This window comes from Antechinus flavipes, chromosome 2 (assembly GCF_016432865.1).
Source record: "Antechinus flavipes isolate AdamAnt ecotype Samford, QLD, Australia chromosome 2, AdamAnt_v2, whole genome shotgun sequence".
Classification (NCBI taxonomy): domain Eukaryota; kingdom Metazoa; phylum Chordata; class Mammalia; order Dasyuromorphia; family Dasyuridae; genus Antechinus; species Antechinus flavipes.
Genome location: NC_067399.1, coordinates 234,995,970 through 235,015,204, shown reverse-complemented (window position 1 = coordinate 235,015,204; position 19,235 = coordinate 234,995,970). Strand labels below are relative to the sequence as shown.

Sequence of the window (19,235 nt, the reverse complement as noted above, 5' to 3'; positions counted from 1 at the left end):
CTGAAACACTTAACAAGGTATATAATAATAACTACTATTTATGTAGTAATTTAAGTCCATAAATCATCCCATCTGATTCTCACAACAGGTACCATGATTCTCCTAACTTTATAGATGAATAAACTGGAACTAAAAGAAATGATGTGACTCATTCATACAGCTAATAAGTTTCTGAGGAAAGATTTAAATTCAGGTCTTCCTGAGCCTAAGTCAAACATTCTATCTACTACTGTTCTTCCTAGCTACTTCTAAGAATGCACATTTGGTACTAAAATATCCAAAAAATGTAGACTATTATTGTCAATGGACCTTGAGAAGGTAGACACAGGCAAAATATCTTATGTCATTAATAAGTATATCAAAAATAAAATATTGAGCATAACAATATTACAACATATGATTAATTCTATAAACACAATCTTGCAAATATCATAGATGGGCAATAACATGGTAAGCAAAATTACAGCAGAAATTTAGTGACACTGAATAAGGTTTGGCCTGTTCTAATTAACAAAGTGCACAGAAAGCAGTTTCCACAAACTTATAGGAGAAATGAAGGACTTTATTAGAAGCAATTAACTTTTCCATAGCATTTTGCTTAATAACATTAAGTAAATGTTGTAAATGAAAAGATAAGAGTTGTAAAGAGTCTAATGACTTGTTGTTCTTTCCAACTACATACAGAGGCAACTGCAAATACTGTTTTTTTGGTTATGTTGACTTTTTTTTTTCCCTTTAAATATTGCCTCTACTTAGTACAGTGCCAATCACTTATATCACTTATATAAGTACTTAATAAAGTACTTGCTGATTAACTCATTTACTTTAGGTCAGTTCATGTTATTCTATGCTTCTTTGTAATCATATTTGTTTTTTACAGAACCATAATAATTTGTTCTGTTCATGTACTAAAACCTGATTATCCATCTCTTGATCAGTATGTAAGTACTTAGTTTCTAGGCCTTTGCTATCACAAAAAGGGCTGCTGTACATATTCTGGGATACATGAAGTGGTTCTTTTTATCACTAATTTCCTTTATGCCTAACATGTGGAATCTCTAGGATTTAGGACTGAATTACTACAGTCATTGACTATTTTGAATACTTTTGAATAATTTCTTCCACATAATTCCAAATTTCTTTCCAACATATTGAAATTGTTCTTGATTACACCAACATATTAGTATATCTGTCTTTCTAACACTATTTCTATTTTTTTGGTATCTCTGTGGACATGAGGTACAACCTCAAGCTGTTTTTTGAGTTGCATTATCTTATTATTATTTTAGTAGTAGTAGTAGTAGTAGTAGTAGTAGTAGTAGTAGTAGCAGTAGTGGTTTGGAGAATTTTTTTCTTAATAATTTGCATTTTTTTTTTGAAAACTTGTTTGATTACACCCTTTAACCAATGAAATTAACTTTTAAGGAAAGAAATAGTGGGGATAGTTTCAAAGTCAGCAAGAAATCAACTTTATTGTTCTATAAAGAAAAAAGATTGCAAATTGAAAACAAACACATGAGCCAAAAAAGGAAAATGACAAATATTGGTGGGAAGATGGGAAAAAAGAGACATCAATGCATTGTTAGTGGAATTATGAACTGATTCAATTATTCTGCAGAGCAGTTTGGAACTATGCCCAAAGGGCTATAAAATTATACAAACCCTTTGATCTAGCAATGTTACTAATAGGCATGCATTCCAAAAGAGATTTAAAAAACAAAAACAAAAAAGGAAGAGGAATCTATACATACAAGAATATTTATAGCAGCTCTTTTCTCAGGGCAAAGAATTGAAAATGGAAGGAATGCCTATCAATTGGGGAATGGATAAATACATTGTGATATGTGATTATGATGGAATACTTTGTTTTATTAGAAGTGAAGAATTGGATGCACTCTGAAAAACCTGGGAAATCTTCTATGACCTCATGCAAAGTAACATGTATAGGGTAGATAGCAATGACAATATTGTTGGATGAGTAGCTATGAATGACTTTGCTTTTTAGAAATAGAATGATCCAAGACTATTCTGAAGGTCATATGATGAAAAATACTATCCATATCCAGAGAAAGAACTGATTGGTCTGAATACAAATTGACGCATACTTTTTTATTTTTTACTGTATTTTTCTTTGAAGTTTTTTTTTTCCAGCATGACTTTTACAGAAATAATTTGCATAACTTCACAATTGAGGTTGAGGGAAGAAAGAGGAAAAGAAAGAATCTGGAATTCAAAATTTTAAAAACAAATGTTAAAAATTGTTTTTTAACTGTAACTGTAATTGGAAAAAATATTAAGTAAATGGAAAAAAGTTTTCATGACTACTTCAATATATTTGGCTTCCTTTTCAAAAATTTTTGAAAAAATTGAATTATTCTATAGTATAATCTGATCTACCACAGAGGAAATAAGAAGATTTATAAAGCTAATATAAAGGAAACACTTTTCAAAAGTAAGCCCTACCCATAAACCAGCTCTGTTTCAAGTTGTGCTACATATCTTTGGGCTAGCTGTCTTTCAAAATGTCTCTACTCAAAAAACGTGTAACTCTTCACTGTTAACTTTTTTGCCTAATTAAGTTCCCAAGCATACATTTCTAGACATTCAGGTCTTTTAGGAGTTTGTTTTAGTTTATTCCAGTTTAGACATCATTGTTGTACTCTGTTGGGCAATTGAAGGCTGTCAGAATTACTTCAGGCACAGAATTTGAGCAGTAATCCTTTGCAATTCTGATTCCTTGGATGCCAATCTCACCATAGGAATTTGTGTGTGTGTGTGTGTGTGTGTGAGAGAGAGAGAGAGAGAGAGAGAAAGAAAGAGAGATAAAGAGAGAGAGAGAGGAGAGAGAGAAAAAAAAGAGAGAGGAAAGAGAGAAAAAGAGAGAGGAAGAGGGAGAGAGAGAAGGGAAGGAAAGAGAGAACGCATGGGAGCATGCTGTTGATGTTTTAGACCTTTTTCAGCCATTCAGAGTTTTCTCCCTAGTCTTTGAATCTGTCTTCTTGCCTTCCAAAGTTTACATAGGCTTCATGCTACTTCTGCTTAAAGAGTAATTTATCTCTTTTTAAACTGAAATTTGATTCATTCAGTTGAGCCTTTTTAGGAAAAATTATTTCATTATTTTGCTGTTTCTAGATTAAAGCCACTTCTACAATTTTATTACACAGTCTGAGATGCTGATTTCTGTTAAGCAGATACCAACTGGTATCTGAAATTGGATAGTTTCGCTAATCTCAACTATTGCTATCACTCCTCCCCAACTTCTCCATACAGAGCAAGGCTTTTTTTTTTTTTTTTTTTTTTTTTTGATAGGTCTTGCTACTACAAAACGATTCCAGGGATAGAAATCTTCTTAGATGTTTTTTAAAAAGATTTTTTAAGTGCCAAAGCAGTATGGTACCATGGAAAAAAATACTAGTTTTGGAGTCAAAGAATTTGGGTTCAAATCTCACCTCTGGTGACTACTACTACCTGTATAACCTTAGGCAATCACATAAACCTTCTGGACTTTAGTTTCCTCATATATAAATGAGATCTTTCTACTCTAGACTAGGTTTCTTTACGATTCTGACACTGTGATTATAGGATAGGATCATAAAAGTTTGAAGTGCTAAATATCATGAATAACAAACATAATAACAATAAAACAATCAGTTGAATTTCAAATCTCAAATCCCAGATATAGAAAAGACAATAGCTATTTCTAGTAAAAGTTTACTTATAGTGATCCTAACATGCACGGTTGGTTCACTAAAATCCTCAAAAATTGTTTCACAGGAATTGATTCCAGCTATGTCTTCCTCATTCTCTGAGATTTTTTTTTTAAATCTAAATGTAAGACTTTGCATTTAGTTCTATTAAGTTTATCTCTGAAGAATCAAAAAATGATTACTGTGAGGACAATTGAAAAGCACATAGTAGCTAAAAGCAGACTGCAATATATAATAAAGACCTAGAAAAAAAGAAGGGATTGAGACAGCCTTTGTGCCATACTGCATCCTTGCAATATCAAGAGAAGACAGGCAAGTCCTCTATGCCTTCCATTACACCACATAGTTCTACTGTGTTAAAATTAAGGAATGTGGACAAGACTGGCCCAGGATCTGTAGCATTGCAAAGAAGGACTAAAATGATGGGATCATAGATGCATCTGAATAAATATAATACTGTGATGGTTTATTTATCTAGACAACTGAGAGAGTTTTGAATCCTTTTTCATTCAACATGTTAACCAGGGCTATCTTAATGTGAATCACTGGAAAATCTCACTCTACAGATTTTCTATATAGATAAATGGTTGCCCATCCATATGGAAGCCATATCCAAGCTTCTTCAGCTTGGAGCCAGGATCCTAAAACCTTCTTTCCATCTGCCTCTCCAGCAATAGTTCCAAAGATCTGGCATAATGGAAGAAGTGCTGGATTTAGAGTCATAACATCTAAGTGTTGTATTTAACCTCGTATATGTACATATATGTACATGTTGTTAATCCTATTAAAATGCAAACTCCACAAGGGAAGACTTTCACTTTTCACTTGTATCCCCTGTAAAATTTAGTCAACACTAAATAAATACTTGCTGATTGTCTAATTCAGGGGTCCTCAAACTACTGCCCGCAGGCCAGATGCAGCAGCTGAGGATGTTTATCCCCCTCACTCAGGGCTATGAAGTTTCTTTATTTAAAGGCCCACAAAACAAAGTTTTTGTTTTTACTATAGTCCAGCCCTCCAACAGTCTGAGGGACAGTGAACTGGCCACCTATTTAAAAAGTATGAGGACCCCTGGTCTAATTAATTGCTTAGTCCCAGGGCAGACATCAAAGCCATAAGGAAATCCTTCTCAACAATGAAAGCTGTCCCAAAATAGATTGTGCTGCTTTTGTGGGGAATGAGTTTTCTAATCAATGGAGCTCTTCAAGTAGAGGCTGTATCTGTCAAGGCCACAGTTGAGGACATTTTTGTTCAGAGCAGATATTCTTAAAATACTATGATTCTATAAGATCTCCAAATCTAACAAATGTTTTAAAGGGGAATTGTCCACAAATTAGACTGGCAATAGATACAGGTGGCCTGGAGTCAAGAAGATCTTATTACAATCACCCACCTGAGAAATAAAGAACTTAGAAGAAGGGTGGGAGTAGTAGATATATTTACAAAAGAAGACATGATAGGACTTAGTGAATAGATGAAAACATCAAGGGATATCAATTGAAAGTGTCTATAATTTTATAATCAGAGTAACTGGGGAAAATTAGTAGTACCACAGACACAGTCATTGTTATGAAAATACCCAATATAAACCTAAAAAATTAGCATAGCATTATAATTAGAAGAACAATCTTAGAGGGAGGAAAAACCATATTCTTATCTTATTCCAAACACAAAGTGGCTGTATAAACCTGGGCAGACACTTTAACCTCTTGTGGCCTTAGCTAACTTTCTAGAGACGGCAGTTTTCATGCAAGAGTTCCCGAATACATAAAATGGTAAACCTGTTGTCCTCCCAAAATTACTATACCATACATACATATATAAACACATATTCATATCAAAACACTGGTTATGTGAGTCTTCTGGTCATTTGAATTCCAGATAAAGAAGTTTCTCATAATATTTTTGATACAATTAGGTTTCACTTCACTTGAGACACAGTAATTCAATGAAATGGGTTGTTAGTACTAGAAACATCTTAGGTAATGACTGAAAAAAAAAAATGGAATCAATGTATCTTAAAAGATAAGCCTGATGCTAAATAATTTTTAAATGGGTATTCAAAACATAGGATAACTTTCAGTTTTGAAAACTTACCTTATTAAAATGGTCACCAATCACTTGCCATATCCGTGACCACTGCAATCTAATTCTATTCATGTTATAGTATGAAATCTCCACAATTTTCTGCAAGCTGAACATGCGTGGATGATGAGGTGAAGCCAACTCATCCATAGAAACAGCACACAGCCAGCGAACAAAGTCAACTATAGGCAAAAATTACCCAGAAAAAAATAACCAAGTTAACACTTTTCAGCTGCTTTCAAACTGGAAGCATTTTTAAGTTTTCTAGGAAGTTAAATATACATACCTATTGCATTTCCATCCAGCCTAGTAGATCCAGTAAATATTCTGTGGAGCCAATTAAATATGTAATAAAATTTTTTTATATCTTAAGCAGTTTTAAAAAATAAGAATCTGGGAGAGATGGACTTAGAACAGCTCAATTTTGTAATTACCCTAATAATAAATTATAATGTACTATAGATATAAAACAGAAAAATGATTAAAATAAGTTTTATGAATGTGTGCTTAGAGACAAAAAATGGTTAACTATTTATAAAAAGGGGGAAAAGGCAATCAAAAGCATAAAAGAATATTTTTTCAATATCCCTTGCCTAATAATTGAAAGGGGAATATGGAAATTGTAGAAGATGAAAGAGTCATAATACTGTTATGTGGATGGTGTATTGAAAACAATTAAAATATATTTAAAATGAAGAAGTTCCAAAAAGTACCTTGTAATTGATATTAATTAGGATTTACAAATTCAATATAAAATAATGGATAAGTACTATAAAGAAAATAATCAAAGAAAAAGTCAACAAAAGTTGATATGGAATCTATTTGTAAACTCTGGGAAATTTCCCAAATGATTATGTTATTTTATATTTATCTGTCTGTTTCATGTCATCTCTTGAGGATAATGGAAAAAGGGGCTGGATTCAGAGTCAGATCCTGTGAGGCAGAATCCTTATGAGGCTGAATTAGATGACTTCTGAGTGCCTCTTTTAATGTTGAAATTGTATGCTCAGGATGGCACAGCAGAAAGAACTTGGGGCTCAGAAGACCCGGGCACAAGTCTGAGCTGTGACTTTCACTAGCTCTGGTATCACAAGGCAAATCATTTCACCCACTTGAGCTTCAGTTTCTTCATAACCTCTGTAAACTGAAAAGGGTCACAGGAATGAGCTGTAACTATGTATTTTTGCTAAGGAAATGTGAGCTAGTTTTAATAATAGCCTATGAAACACAGTTGAGCAAAGGCAATGTGGTACACTGAAAAGAGTGTTAGACCTGGAGTCTGGACAGAACTGAGTTTCAATCCTGCCTGTGACACTTACTTTGTGATGGTAGGCAAGTCACTAAATCTCTCTGAAGCTTGGGCAATATACCTGTAGCATCTAGTTTACAAAATTATCACGAAGGTCAAATGAAATACTCAATGGAAAGCATTTTACAAACCCTAAAACATTCTATAAATGGCAGATGCTGTTATTGTTAAACCAATTTGTAAAGTCAACAAATTTCAAGAGTAAATAAAACATTTGGGAATCATTCAATGGATTAATTTCAACTTCCCAATCAGCAGTGGTTATTTGGAATTCTTTCCCAAAACATTCTCCCATAGAGGATATACATAGAAATAATCCCCAACTGTATTTCAAGTCTAACCAGAAGACAAAATTATTACCTGTCCACAGCTACGACCACACTCTGAGAGCTTGTCTCACCAACTGATTCCTGAATACTGGCCATCTGCCTTTTATCCACTCCACCACCAACTAAGTTACCTGAAACATGACATACGTCTATATTTATATATGTGTATTATGTATGTATGTACATATAAATTCTATTATTGAATTTATTATTCTCATGTTATTATCTCATGATTCTGTGCTATGGGAATGCAAACTTACATGACTATCAACCAGAGAAATATATCATTTAGTTAGCTAAAGAATGCAAACACTCCCCTCCCCAACAAAAATACCACCTTCTTCCAAATCAATATCCTTTAAAGACAATGTAAGGAATTTTAAAATTAAATTAATTATTATTTTAATTCAAGAGTGGCAGCATGAAGCAATGGATAAAGAGGTGGCCTCAGAACCCAGAAAATCTGGATTCTATATATACCAGCTATGTCACCCAAGGCAGGTTACTTAGTCAGTATTTTAGTCAACTCCCTAAAACTAAAAGTTTCAGAGATGGTGTCAACCTGTCTTGGTAGAGGGAATTTCTGTATCAGAGTGTTAATTTTACAAATGATAATAAAGTCCAGTCCCCATCCCTTTACTTCAAAGTACATATATCTTTAGAATAGAGTACCTCTGTTTCCCCAAATACAAAGAAATCAGTGAAATATATGCTAACATTAACTTGGGGATCATCACTAGTGATAAGTTTTTCTGAAAGTTGTCTTTCCACCTCTTTTTTATGTTATTTGTTTCTAATCTATTCCATTCAATGATGCTGATTCCTCTAGAGGGTCTTTCCAGTATGCTGCACATCATCTCATAAAGGACTAAAAGTGCAGCACATAATTGGTGATCCTTCACTCTCCTCACTGACTAGCTTAACCTCATTCTTCTAGTCTCACATATTCTTGATTATGTGTGACTCCCCAAAAACAAACAAACAAACAAACAAACAAACAAACAAATAAATAAATAAAGAGAACTTGTAATAATTAGGCTGGACAACTTTGGTTAGCATTTGGAAATATCATATCTTCCTATTTTAAGAAATATCTCTACTTTACAAAGAAATGTTAATCTCCTTCCTCTCTAATTTCAGTTGTAGCAAGTGCTAATCATCAAAAAGATAACTGGACTTAACCAATATACAACTATAAATTGCTAAAGCAAAAAGACAAATTCCCCTAAAATATCAATATATGCCAACCATTATTATAAAACCTGCTATGTGAGACCCCTCTGAAGTAAAAATTTAAAAATATTTCTAACACTCAATACTACCCATTTTGGGTATGAAGAACCAATTTCCCAATTTAACAAAGAGAATAAAATAACAGCCTGCTGATTTTTAAAAGAAAAGCATTTGTTCAATATCATGATCATGATCAAGGAAGCTGAAGCAGCACTTCCTTTTCCATTGATAGACAAAGAGGTAAACAAAACACATGAGAAACAAGTCACGAGTCACGACAGCACTGGCAAAATGTTGATAAAAAATATACACGCACAAATTGTCAGATTCATTCATATTACCTAATCCCAGGCCCATGAATTCTTCTCCAGCTGATGTGTAGCCCTTCAGGCTACTCTCTTTTTCACGTCCAGATCCAGACAAATACCGAGTCTTTACTCCAGTTCCTATCAGCTGAGCAAGCTCCAGTTGGCTAATACATTTCAAGATCTAATCAAATAATGGATATATAGGAGAATAAGAGTCACATTAAAATCTTTAAAACATTATACAATTTCTTTTTTAAGACAGAAATAAGTCTAGTATCTTAGGATCATTTACTTAAAGAACAGAATGTCTTTGAAGATGATTATCAAACAATAGTATAGGAATGGTGAGGTCAAAATTGTGTGGGGTAAAGACCTGCACTTGAATTCTGTCTCCAACATTTAACTGGCTGTGCAGCTAGCTGTTGGCAGATCACAAGTTTCTTGTAGTGTCTTAGTTTCTTGTTCTAAATGTATGAATAATAGCTACACTGACCCTAAAACATTATGTATGTATGTTTACTTTGTGACTATTACTTGCCAAGTGCCGGATACAGAGGATACAAAATAAAATATACAGTCTCTTTAGTTCTGAAGAATGGTGTGATGGGAGCTATTATTGACAGCAGCAACAATAGAAGCGCACATTTACATAGCATCGTTTAGTTATAAGGCAATTAAATACATCATCTCAGTGAACTTTAAAACAATTTTAAGAAAGGCGGCACAAATTTTCATTACCCTTCATTTACAGGAAGGTTCAGAGACTTGCCTAAAGTTTTCTAAAGCTAGGAAGTGACCGAGCCTCAAAATGGAGCAGCTTGACTGCTAGGCTTCTTGACACTCTCTTACCCAAATGCCCAACTTAGATATATCTAATTATAATTAACACAGAAAAGGACATCTTTAATTCCTTTGCCAGTGGAGCTTTGGAACAGGCTTTGCCTTTCTCAGACAATGGAAAACCATCAGGGAGTTTACACAGAGGAGAATTTAATCCATTCTAGGTGAGCCAGTAGATAAGAGTACTGGGCCTGGAATTGGACAGACTCATCTTCCTGAGTTCACATCTGGTCTCAGATAGTTATTAGCTATGTGACCCTGGGAAAGTCATTTAACCCTTTTGGGCTCAGTTTTCTCATCTGTAAAATGAGCTGGAGAAGAAAATGAAAAATCCCTCAATATCTTTGCAAAGAAAACCCTAAAAGGGATCATGGAAAGTCGGACCTGACTGAAATGATAAAACAAGAAGTCCATGTTAGAGATCTGTAACCACTCTCAGATACACTTCACACCAACATCCACAAGGTCTCTGATGCTGAAAAACTAATGTGTAGGTTTCCAGTTAACTTCCTAAGAAAGAATTCTGAGGAGGGCACTCACACTTAAGCCACCCAAAACCAAAAAAGACCTCTAACTTTGGTAACTTTTGACTACTGCAGATGAAAGAAAAACGAAAGTATCTTGACAGCAGGATTTTCCAAAAATGCTTTGCCTGATGTGAATATGGATTCCATGAGAAAATGTATACTAGCATTATCCATCCCCCTAACATGCTAAATATGTTTTAAAATGATATTAATATTTTGTTAACTGGGGCAGCTAGTTGGTAATAGTGGATACCAGCCCTGCAGTCAGGAGGACCTGAGTTCAAATCTGGTCTCAGACACTTAACACTTCCTGGCTAAGTGACCCTGGGCAAGTCACTTAACCCTAATTGCCTAAGCAAAAAAAAAAAAAAAAGCTAATTTTTAAAATAAGAAAACAGACTCAAATTTCCTCCCTTTTGTGTCAAAGTTTCCCCAATATTCCTTTTCATATTTTGAGGTTACTTGCACTAGCATTTTCTAGTTTCTGCTAATATATTTCAAGCTTGTAGAGTGTTCTGTGACCAAATTAGGTTGGGAAATGCTACTTTTTAGAAGTATAGGCTTGAAGATAGACAGATAGTATTCCTAAGAAAATTCCTAGAATAGACTATTAACCACAGGAAAACGTCAGGAAGTGTCCTATAATACCAAAAAGATTTGGAGAGACATACCTCATGCCAGGAGTTTCCAAGGTAGTTGCCATCAGTATGAGCTACTGTAATAAGGGTCTTTATGGTATCAATATTTTTCTGTTTCATCTCTGTAATACTAGAGCTAGCAGTCAACAGGGAGAAACGGGCAAGAGCTTGTACATATGCATCTCGTTCCAGCTAAAATGGAAGAAAAGGAGAAGATAGTTAACCAGTACTCAATTGTTCAGTAAATCAATTAGTAGTTAAGCATTGACTACAAGCCAGGTTCTAAACTCTGGGGATCCAAGAATGACAGAGAAGACAATTGTGGTTCAGTCATTTTCAGTTATGTCTAATCCTTTGTGACCCAATTTGGGGCATGCCTGGCAAAGATACTAGAGTGGTTTTCCATTTCCTTTTTCAGCTCATTTTACAGATGAGGAAACTCAGGCAAAGAGGGTTTAGTTTTTCCTAGACTCTGTATTCTAATAAGAGTTTTTTGGGAGTCAATATCTTTTTTAATTTCTTTTTTTTTTTTTAATCTTTTTTAATTTCTAAGGCATAAGCCTGTAACAGACATATTTTAGCCAATGTGGAAAGCTAGCAGAGGAAATATTTTGGGGTACCTAGGCTGTATGAATTCCTGCTGTCTTCCATTAGAATAAGGGTTCTTACTCTAAAGTCCACATTAATTTGTTGTGGTGGGTTTTTTTTTTTGATAACTATCATTCAATATAATTAGTTTCCTTTGTATTTTACTTGATGCATTTTTAAAAAAATGCAATTTACTTGATCCATTTAAAAAAGAGCACTTAGGCTTCATGAGACCATCAGAACGGTCCATGATACAAGCAAGGAAAAGAATGTTTGCCCTAGAGTATGGTTAGCCAAGAAATGATTATAACTACACATTAGCCAATCACAAACATAAATACATAAAACAGGATGGTTTATGACTCTTAGGATATGGCTTACATATCTAAGGTAACAAAACCATTATAAAAGTTTTACAAATTTTCTGTGATTGCAAATTCCTGGATGTGAAATCCTGAGTATCCCAGACCTCAGAGACAGAAATACACACCTGCATTCCAAAGATACAGGCTATCCGTATTGCACATCTTATCCCTTCTAAGCAAAGAGAGGCTACTTCAGTCTCATCACAGTTTTGAAGTCCAATGCTATATGCAGCCAACAGAGGGGTCCACACCAGCTGGCAAAAAGAAAAAGGTTATCTTTTAAAGCCATTTCATTCTGGTATGAGAAACTAGAAATAATTCAGTTGTGATTCTCCTTTGTTATGAAAGAAGAAAGTATTATCTCTCCTTTGAAACAATTAAATAAAAAACATCTGATACCAAGCCCATTCTCATGATGAATAAAATCCATTGATTTTAGTAGATTACTGTCTCTCTGCTGAGAGGAGGGAAAGTACATTTCACCAGGTCCATTAATGGTTTTCCAATTATTCAGAATTTGGCTTTTTTTCAGTAATTTTTCTCCCACTTATGTTGTTTAAAGATATTATGTATATTGTTATTTTGGTTATGCAAACCTTTTTTCTTTATGTATACTATTACATTTAGTGATCTCATCAGTCCAATCTTTTTTTTTTTTAATCAAATACTCAATTATTACCCTCTTGATTCTCCTATTTGTCCAGCTCTTATTCCTTTCCTGGTATGGAGAGAGTTCTTCAATAGTCTAGTCTTACAACTCAAATTGCCAATAAGTCATCTCAGAGGTAGTTGTCCCATAGATTCAATATGTCCAAAACTTAATTGATTATCTCTACCAACACTATCTCCATCCCCATTTCCTAACTTTCTTATTACTATATAGGAAACTACCATCCTCCCTGTTACTCAGGCTGGAAACCTAGGAGTTTTATATATATATATATATATATATGTATATATTCCTTTCTCTCCCCTAACAATGGTACAACCCTGCTCTCATCATTTCATTTCAGGACTACTAGGATCAGTGCCTCAGCCTCAGTTCTTTCTCCACTTGTCAAATGTCAAACTGATCTCTCTTAAAAGCAGGTCTGATCATGTCATGTCCTTATATTAAATAATACACTGGCCTTCTATAACTTTTATTTTTTACAACTTGTTTGGATTCAATTTTTATTGCATTTTCAGTTCTAAATTCTCTTGTCTCTCCACTCTCCCATACCAACTGAGAGAGCAAGGAAAACAAAACCCATTACAAATACGTATAGTCATGCAAAAAAAAAAAAAAATCCTATATTAATTATGTTTTGTTGTGTTTTTTAGAGCAAGATAAAGAAAAAGAAAAAAAAAATATGTTCCAATCTGTGCCCTGAGTTTTTTGGAACTGCAGTAGTGTAATGGGTTGATCAGAGTTACTAAGTATTTCATGGCTGATAATTTTAAAATATCGCTTTTAACATATATATATGTGTATATATATTGTTTTCCTGGGTCTACTTGCTTCATTGTGCATTAGTTCATATAAGCTTTCCTAGGTTTTTTAAAAAACATCCCCTACATCATTTCTTGGATAGCACAGTAGTAATCTATCACATTTATATGGCATGATTTGTTCAATCATTCTCCAACTAATGGGCATCCCCTCAGTTTCCAAATACTTAGCACAATAAACATCTTTTATAAATATTTTGGCAGATATGGGTCCTTTTCCTCATATCTTTTTGGGATGTAGGTATCATAGAGAAATTGCTGGATCAAAGGATAAACATAGTTTTCTAGGCATAATTCCAATAGTGTATTAGCATATTCTATTTCCCTACATAATTTTCCTTTTCAATTGTCTTAGCCAATTTGAGTAGTATGAGGTAGTGTTAGAGTGATTTCATTTGTCATTCCTCTAATTATTAGTGATTTAGAGTATTTTTTATTCTTACTATTGGTAGTTAGGATTTCTTTGGTTTCTCTGAAATCCCCTGACCATTTATCAGGTATGGAATAATTTTTATTTTTACAAATATGGTTCAGTTCATATATATTTAGATATGAGATGCTTATTAGAGAAAACTTGCAAAGATTTTTTTCCCTTCACTTTTTCTTTGGTTTTATTGGTTTTGCTCATACAAAATATTTTTAATTTTATGTAACCAAAGTTATTTCTCAACTCCTGTTAACCTCTCTCTCTTAGATAGTCATGAACTCTGCCCCCATTCAAAGATCTGACAGATAATTCCTTCCATGCTCCACTAATTTGATTATGCTATCATGTGGATGTCTAAATCATGGACCCCATTTTGAGCTTATCTTGGAATACAGTATGATATAGTGATTTATATTTGTTGTCTGCCATATGCCTAACCTTATTTCTTTCAATTCATTTTCTTATAATTTCTTTTCTTTTTCTTTCAATTTCTTTTTCTTATAATTACCATCCCTAGTACAACACCAAATAATGGTGATAGTGGACACTTTTGCTTTATTCCTGATCTTATTGGAAAATCTTCTAGCTTATCCCAATTATAGATAATGCTTGTTTCTGTTTATAAATAGATACTTATCATTTTAAGAAAAGATCCAATTTTAAAGTGTTTTTTTTCTTTTTCTTTTCTTTTCTTTTTTTTTTTTTTATTTTAATAGCTTTTTATTTACAGGTTATATGTATGAGTAACTTTACAGCATTGACAATTGCCAAATCTCTTGTTCCAATTTTTCCCTTCCTTCCCCTCATCCCCTCCCCCAGATGGCAGGATGACCAGTAGATGTTAAATATATTAAAATATAAATTAGATACACAATAAGTATACATGACCAAACCATTACTTTGCTGTACAAAAAGAATCAAACTCGGAAATATTGTACAATTAGCCTATGAAGGAAATCCAAAATGCAGGCAGGCAAAAATATAGGGATTGGGAAGTCAATGTAATAGTTCTTAGTCATCTCCCAGAGTTCTTTCGCTGGGCGTAGCTGGTTCAGTTCATTACTGCTCCATTGGAACTGATTTGGTTCATCTCATTGATGAGTGTTTTGTTTTTTTTTTAAAACATGAATGGGTATTGAATTTTGTCAAAAGTTTTTTTCTCCATCCACTGGAATAATCATGATTTTAATTTTTGCTTATTGTTTTCCTAATATTAAATCAGTTCTGCATTCTCAGTATAAATCTTGCCTAGTTTCGTAGAGCATGATTCTTTGATATGTTATAATTTCTTTGCCAATATTTTACTTAAAATTTGGAAGAGGTTCATAAAGAAGACAATCCTTGAGCTGTGGAATCCAGCTGGGAGTGTATTCCAAGGCTAGGGGACCACCAGCACAAAAGCATAGAAATGAGATGGTATGCTGGCTATGAAAAGCAAAAAGAGACTAGACAGGCTGGATGACATAGTACAGGAGAGGAAATTATACACATTGAGGCTAAAATAGATGGCCTAGGGCCAAGTTGTGAAGAACTTTAAAGCTAAACAGAGAAAGCATTTCTATTTGATCCTAGAGACAACAGAGCCCCTGGAGTTTCTGTGGACATGTATCAGAGCTGTGCTTTAAAAAAACCATTTCGGGAATAATATTTAGGATAGATTAGAGAAAACTTGAGGAAAGAAGACCAATTAGGAAACTGTTGTAATAATATAGGTGAGAGATTATGAGAATCTAAACCTTTAAGGGGAAGGAGTGAAATGTGAGAGATGTTATAGAGATAGAAATGGGCAAGGTTTAGCAACTGCCTAGATGTGTAGAAAAAGGAGAGTAAGGGAATGGAAGAATGAGAGTAATAGGGAAGTTGAGAAGAAGGAAAGGACTTTTCTGGGGAAAGATGATGTTTTGGATATGATGAATCTGTGGTATTTCCAGGACATCCAGTGTGTTCCATAGGTGGGTAGTGATACAGGAGAAAAAACAGGGTTGTATGGCTACACACTCCCATGAGCATACAGATAAGAGTACATACACACACGGGGATGCTTTATCTACAATTGGAGCTGATACCATCACCAAGAGAGAGTAAAAAGAAAGAATAGAAGAGGGCACACAACAGTGCTTTACAGAACATGTACAGTTTAGCAGAGGGTAATAGGGAAAGGAGCTGAGAGCCATCAGACAAGACACAATGTCATAAAAATCCAGAGAGGACAGAGATCCAGGGGAAAGCAAGGTTAACAATGTGAAATGCAGGTAGAGAAGACAGGTAGAGAAGGATGAAGCCTGAGAAATGGCCTTTACATTTGGCAATTAAGAGGCCAATGATAACTGTGGAAAGAAAAGTATCAGCTGTATGATAAACAAAGCCAGACTGCAAAATATTGAGGAGCAAAAGAAGAGGAAGCAGAAGCAATGAATACAGAAAGCTTTTTTCCCCCTAAGAAAAAGATAAAATAAAGGATTGAGATGTTGGCAGTGAAGTCTTTTTAAGGATGGGGGAATGGGCATATTTGTAGCAGTGGTGAAAGAAGCAATCAATGAGGAAAGGGATGAAGATTAGAGAACTGATTTATGGTTCTATATGGAAAAAAGTATAGAATCTTAGTCTTCCTTTTTAAGGGATTACCAATCTTTTCCTAATTTTTTTCTGCTTAATCATATCCTTGCTTCCCAAATCCTAAGTGAGGCTTATTCCTTCCTTGCTTAGCTCTCAAGAGATTTACCTTGAACATGGGCCTGACATGGTCCAGGTGTGTGGCACTTGTGAAAGGTGCTTTGGCATGACTTACAGCTTCCATCAGAGCTTTAGCAGTTTTAGCCATTTGTTCCATTTCCAAATTATAAAGTAATCTCCTCTGCTTTTCACTGGCTACATCTGTGAAGGAATACAACAATATGAGATTAATGGGTTCCCAAAATGATAAATGATCAAAGAATATAAACAGGCAGGCAGTTTTCAAAGGAAGAATCAAAGCTAGCAATAGCTATATTTTTAAAATGCCCCAAATCATTAATAATTAAGCAATTTTGAGGTTGTATCTCACACCCATAAAACTAGCAAACATGACTAAAATAGAAAATGACACAATGAAGGGTCTTTGAGAGAACAGATACATTAATGCATTGTTAGAACCAGCCACAAGTCTAGGAATTTGGGAACAGGAGGTGAGAGGGAGAGGAAAAAAATATTTGTCAATTGAGAGGGAAAAAAGGTAAAGTCAATGTGTTGTAATGCTCTGGACTTTCCAAGGAGTAGAGTCACCTCTGAAATGTGAGGGGAAAGTTTTGATTAAGAAATCAGAATTCTCTCTTTTTGTTTGGATTCCATTCAATAGTGTAATTTAGCTTTAAATTATTTGTATTTGCTAATATCAAATCTATCTGCAAAATATTATTATGAAAGAATTAGTATAATAATTATTTTAATATTAGATTTTCTATGGATAGGTAACATCAACATCTATAAGCAGGCATTTATTTATGCATTTTGGGAAAAATCAAAGCTGTATATGACAAAAATTTGCTCTCAGGCTTACTCTGCTTATTAGATTTTGTAGCAATTGTGTGCTCTTTTGTCTCTTTCATTGCAATTTTCTTTCCTTCTATCTCTTCATAAATGGTGGAGAGATATTCCTCTGGAAGATCTTTACTGTCATTGATACCTCGATTCATTTTAATATATTGTTCTTTTGTCATTTTATTCTTTACCTGAAAAGAAAAGTTTTTAAAATTATTTTAAAAATCTGACAGTCTGAGAAAAATTATACTCTACAAGATGAAAAGCATTAGCAAATACTTTACCTGAGGACTGTGTAAATCTGTTGTAAGCATAATAATTGAATATGCCAAGACGTAAGCTGTGTCAGCACTAGCAAACATAGTTTGCCTGGAAGAAAAGATTAGAAATTTTAAGAACATCACACAATGCTGTGTGGTTAGGAAGCTATAAACTTCTAATTGGGAAATACTCGAGAATCAGTTTGACTGCTCCATCTACTAGCGAATTAGGCACAAATTTCAGTATCTTTCTACCATTATTTAATATTTATTAAAGATGAAGTATATTATATTAGGTCTTGATTAAGAGTATTAAAATCTGGAATTCTCTTCATGAATAGAACAGTTTACAGTTAAATTGTTTAGATTTTCTAATGCATTTGACAGTTACACAATCCACTGTACTATTCAACAATAGAGATGTAAAGATAAAATTGAGTTTCTTTACAAAATGCTAACAAAATTTAATTCTCTTAGTTTTAGCAACTTCTTTGGAAAGAGTGGGATGCCAAGTACATTAGGCTGAGGCAAAGCAATAGTGTTTGAAAGAATTAAGAAAAGATTAGTGATTAAAATACTGAATCTTATTAAATTACCAAATTAATTAGTGTAATTAATAATAAATTATATCATTTTTAAGTTTGACCGTGTCACAAATCTGCTGATTAAAGCAGAGGTAGGGCCTTAATACCCACATGGAATATGTAGTAAGATATGAAATCTTTGAAGCAAATCATTATTTCCTCTAGGTTCAAATGATCTGACTTTGCTGACAAGTCATTTTGCAAGAATAGTTTTTCCAAATTTTCATCAGATGATGGTATCTTTAAATAAAAACTATGCATGTGCTATCTATCAGCAGCCATCAAAGTGTTTCCACTGTGTGTTTTCCTCAGGATTTTCACACATTTAAACACTTTTAAGAAGTGTCAACTTATTCCTCAAGAAAATCTGTGGAGAAAGAAAAAAGTCCAGTCTATTTTGCCTCATGTATAAATACTGAATACAACATCATGAAAAATGATCATCTGGTATCTGCTTGAATGGCTCTGATGATGAGGAAATTGCTACCTTCTAAGGCAGTTCCACTGTTAGAAGGCACTAGTTGTCATAAAGTTCTGCTGAGTCAAGATTTGTTTTACATTACTTATTAGTCCATAAAATGGAAAGAAATATCAGTTGAAAGAGCTTACCAAATATTAATCAGAGAGTTAAAAATTTTCCTATTCTAGTTATAATAAAAAATGTCCACTTCTCCTATCTACAGCTCTCAAGTACTTTCATGCAATATAGATCTAGAAAAAAATACTAAGTCTATCCACTTGCCCAGGAAGTAAATGATACTGAAATGAAGTCAAACAGAAAATTGATTTAGAAAACAGCTAAGTACTATTACCCTTGATTGCATTCAAGATATCTTGCTGCAAACTTTTCCATTAATCTATCAATCTTCTGAGCCTCGCCAGGTAAGCGAAAACCTTCAAGAAATATTCGTAAAGCTGAGACAAAATCTTTTCCACAGAAATCAAGCTGGTCCACGTAGGCATACATCACCTCCTTGTTGAGTCTGGTGCTCTCTCCCAGGAAGTCTCCTACTTGGGTCTGAAACAAA

At 33.9% G+C, this 19,235-nt stretch overlaps 1 protein-coding gene across 1 annotated transcript in view; it reads right to left on the bottom strand.

Moving 5' to 3' along the window:
- Positions 1 to 19,235, bottom strand: part of ARFGEF2 (ADP ribosylation factor guanine nucleotide exchange factor 2) — a 108,261-nt gene that overhangs the window by 27,719 nt on the left and 61,307 nt on the right. The window contains exons 16-25 of the mRNA XM_051976533.1: positions 19,020 to 19,225; positions 17,648 to 17,732; positions 17,383 to 17,554; positions 16,570 to 16,721; positions 12,055 to 12,183; positions 11,010 to 11,168; positions 9,005 to 9,152; positions 7,462 to 7,561; positions 6,079 to 6,119; positions 5,805 to 5,974 (exon numbers count right to left, since the gene is read on the bottom strand). Coding sequence (XP_051832493.1) covers positions 5,805 to 5,974; positions 6,079 to 6,119; positions 7,462 to 7,561; positions 9,005 to 9,152; positions 11,010 to 11,168; positions 12,055 to 12,183; positions 16,570 to 16,721; positions 17,383 to 17,554; positions 17,648 to 17,732; positions 19,020 to 19,225 — 1,362 coding nt within the window. The remainder of the gene's footprint in view (positions 1 to 5,804; positions 5,975 to 6,078; positions 6,120 to 7,461; positions 7,562 to 9,004; positions 9,153 to 11,009; positions 11,169 to 12,054; positions 12,184 to 16,569; positions 16,722 to 17,382; positions 17,555 to 17,647; positions 17,733 to 19,019; positions 19,226 to 19,235) is intronic.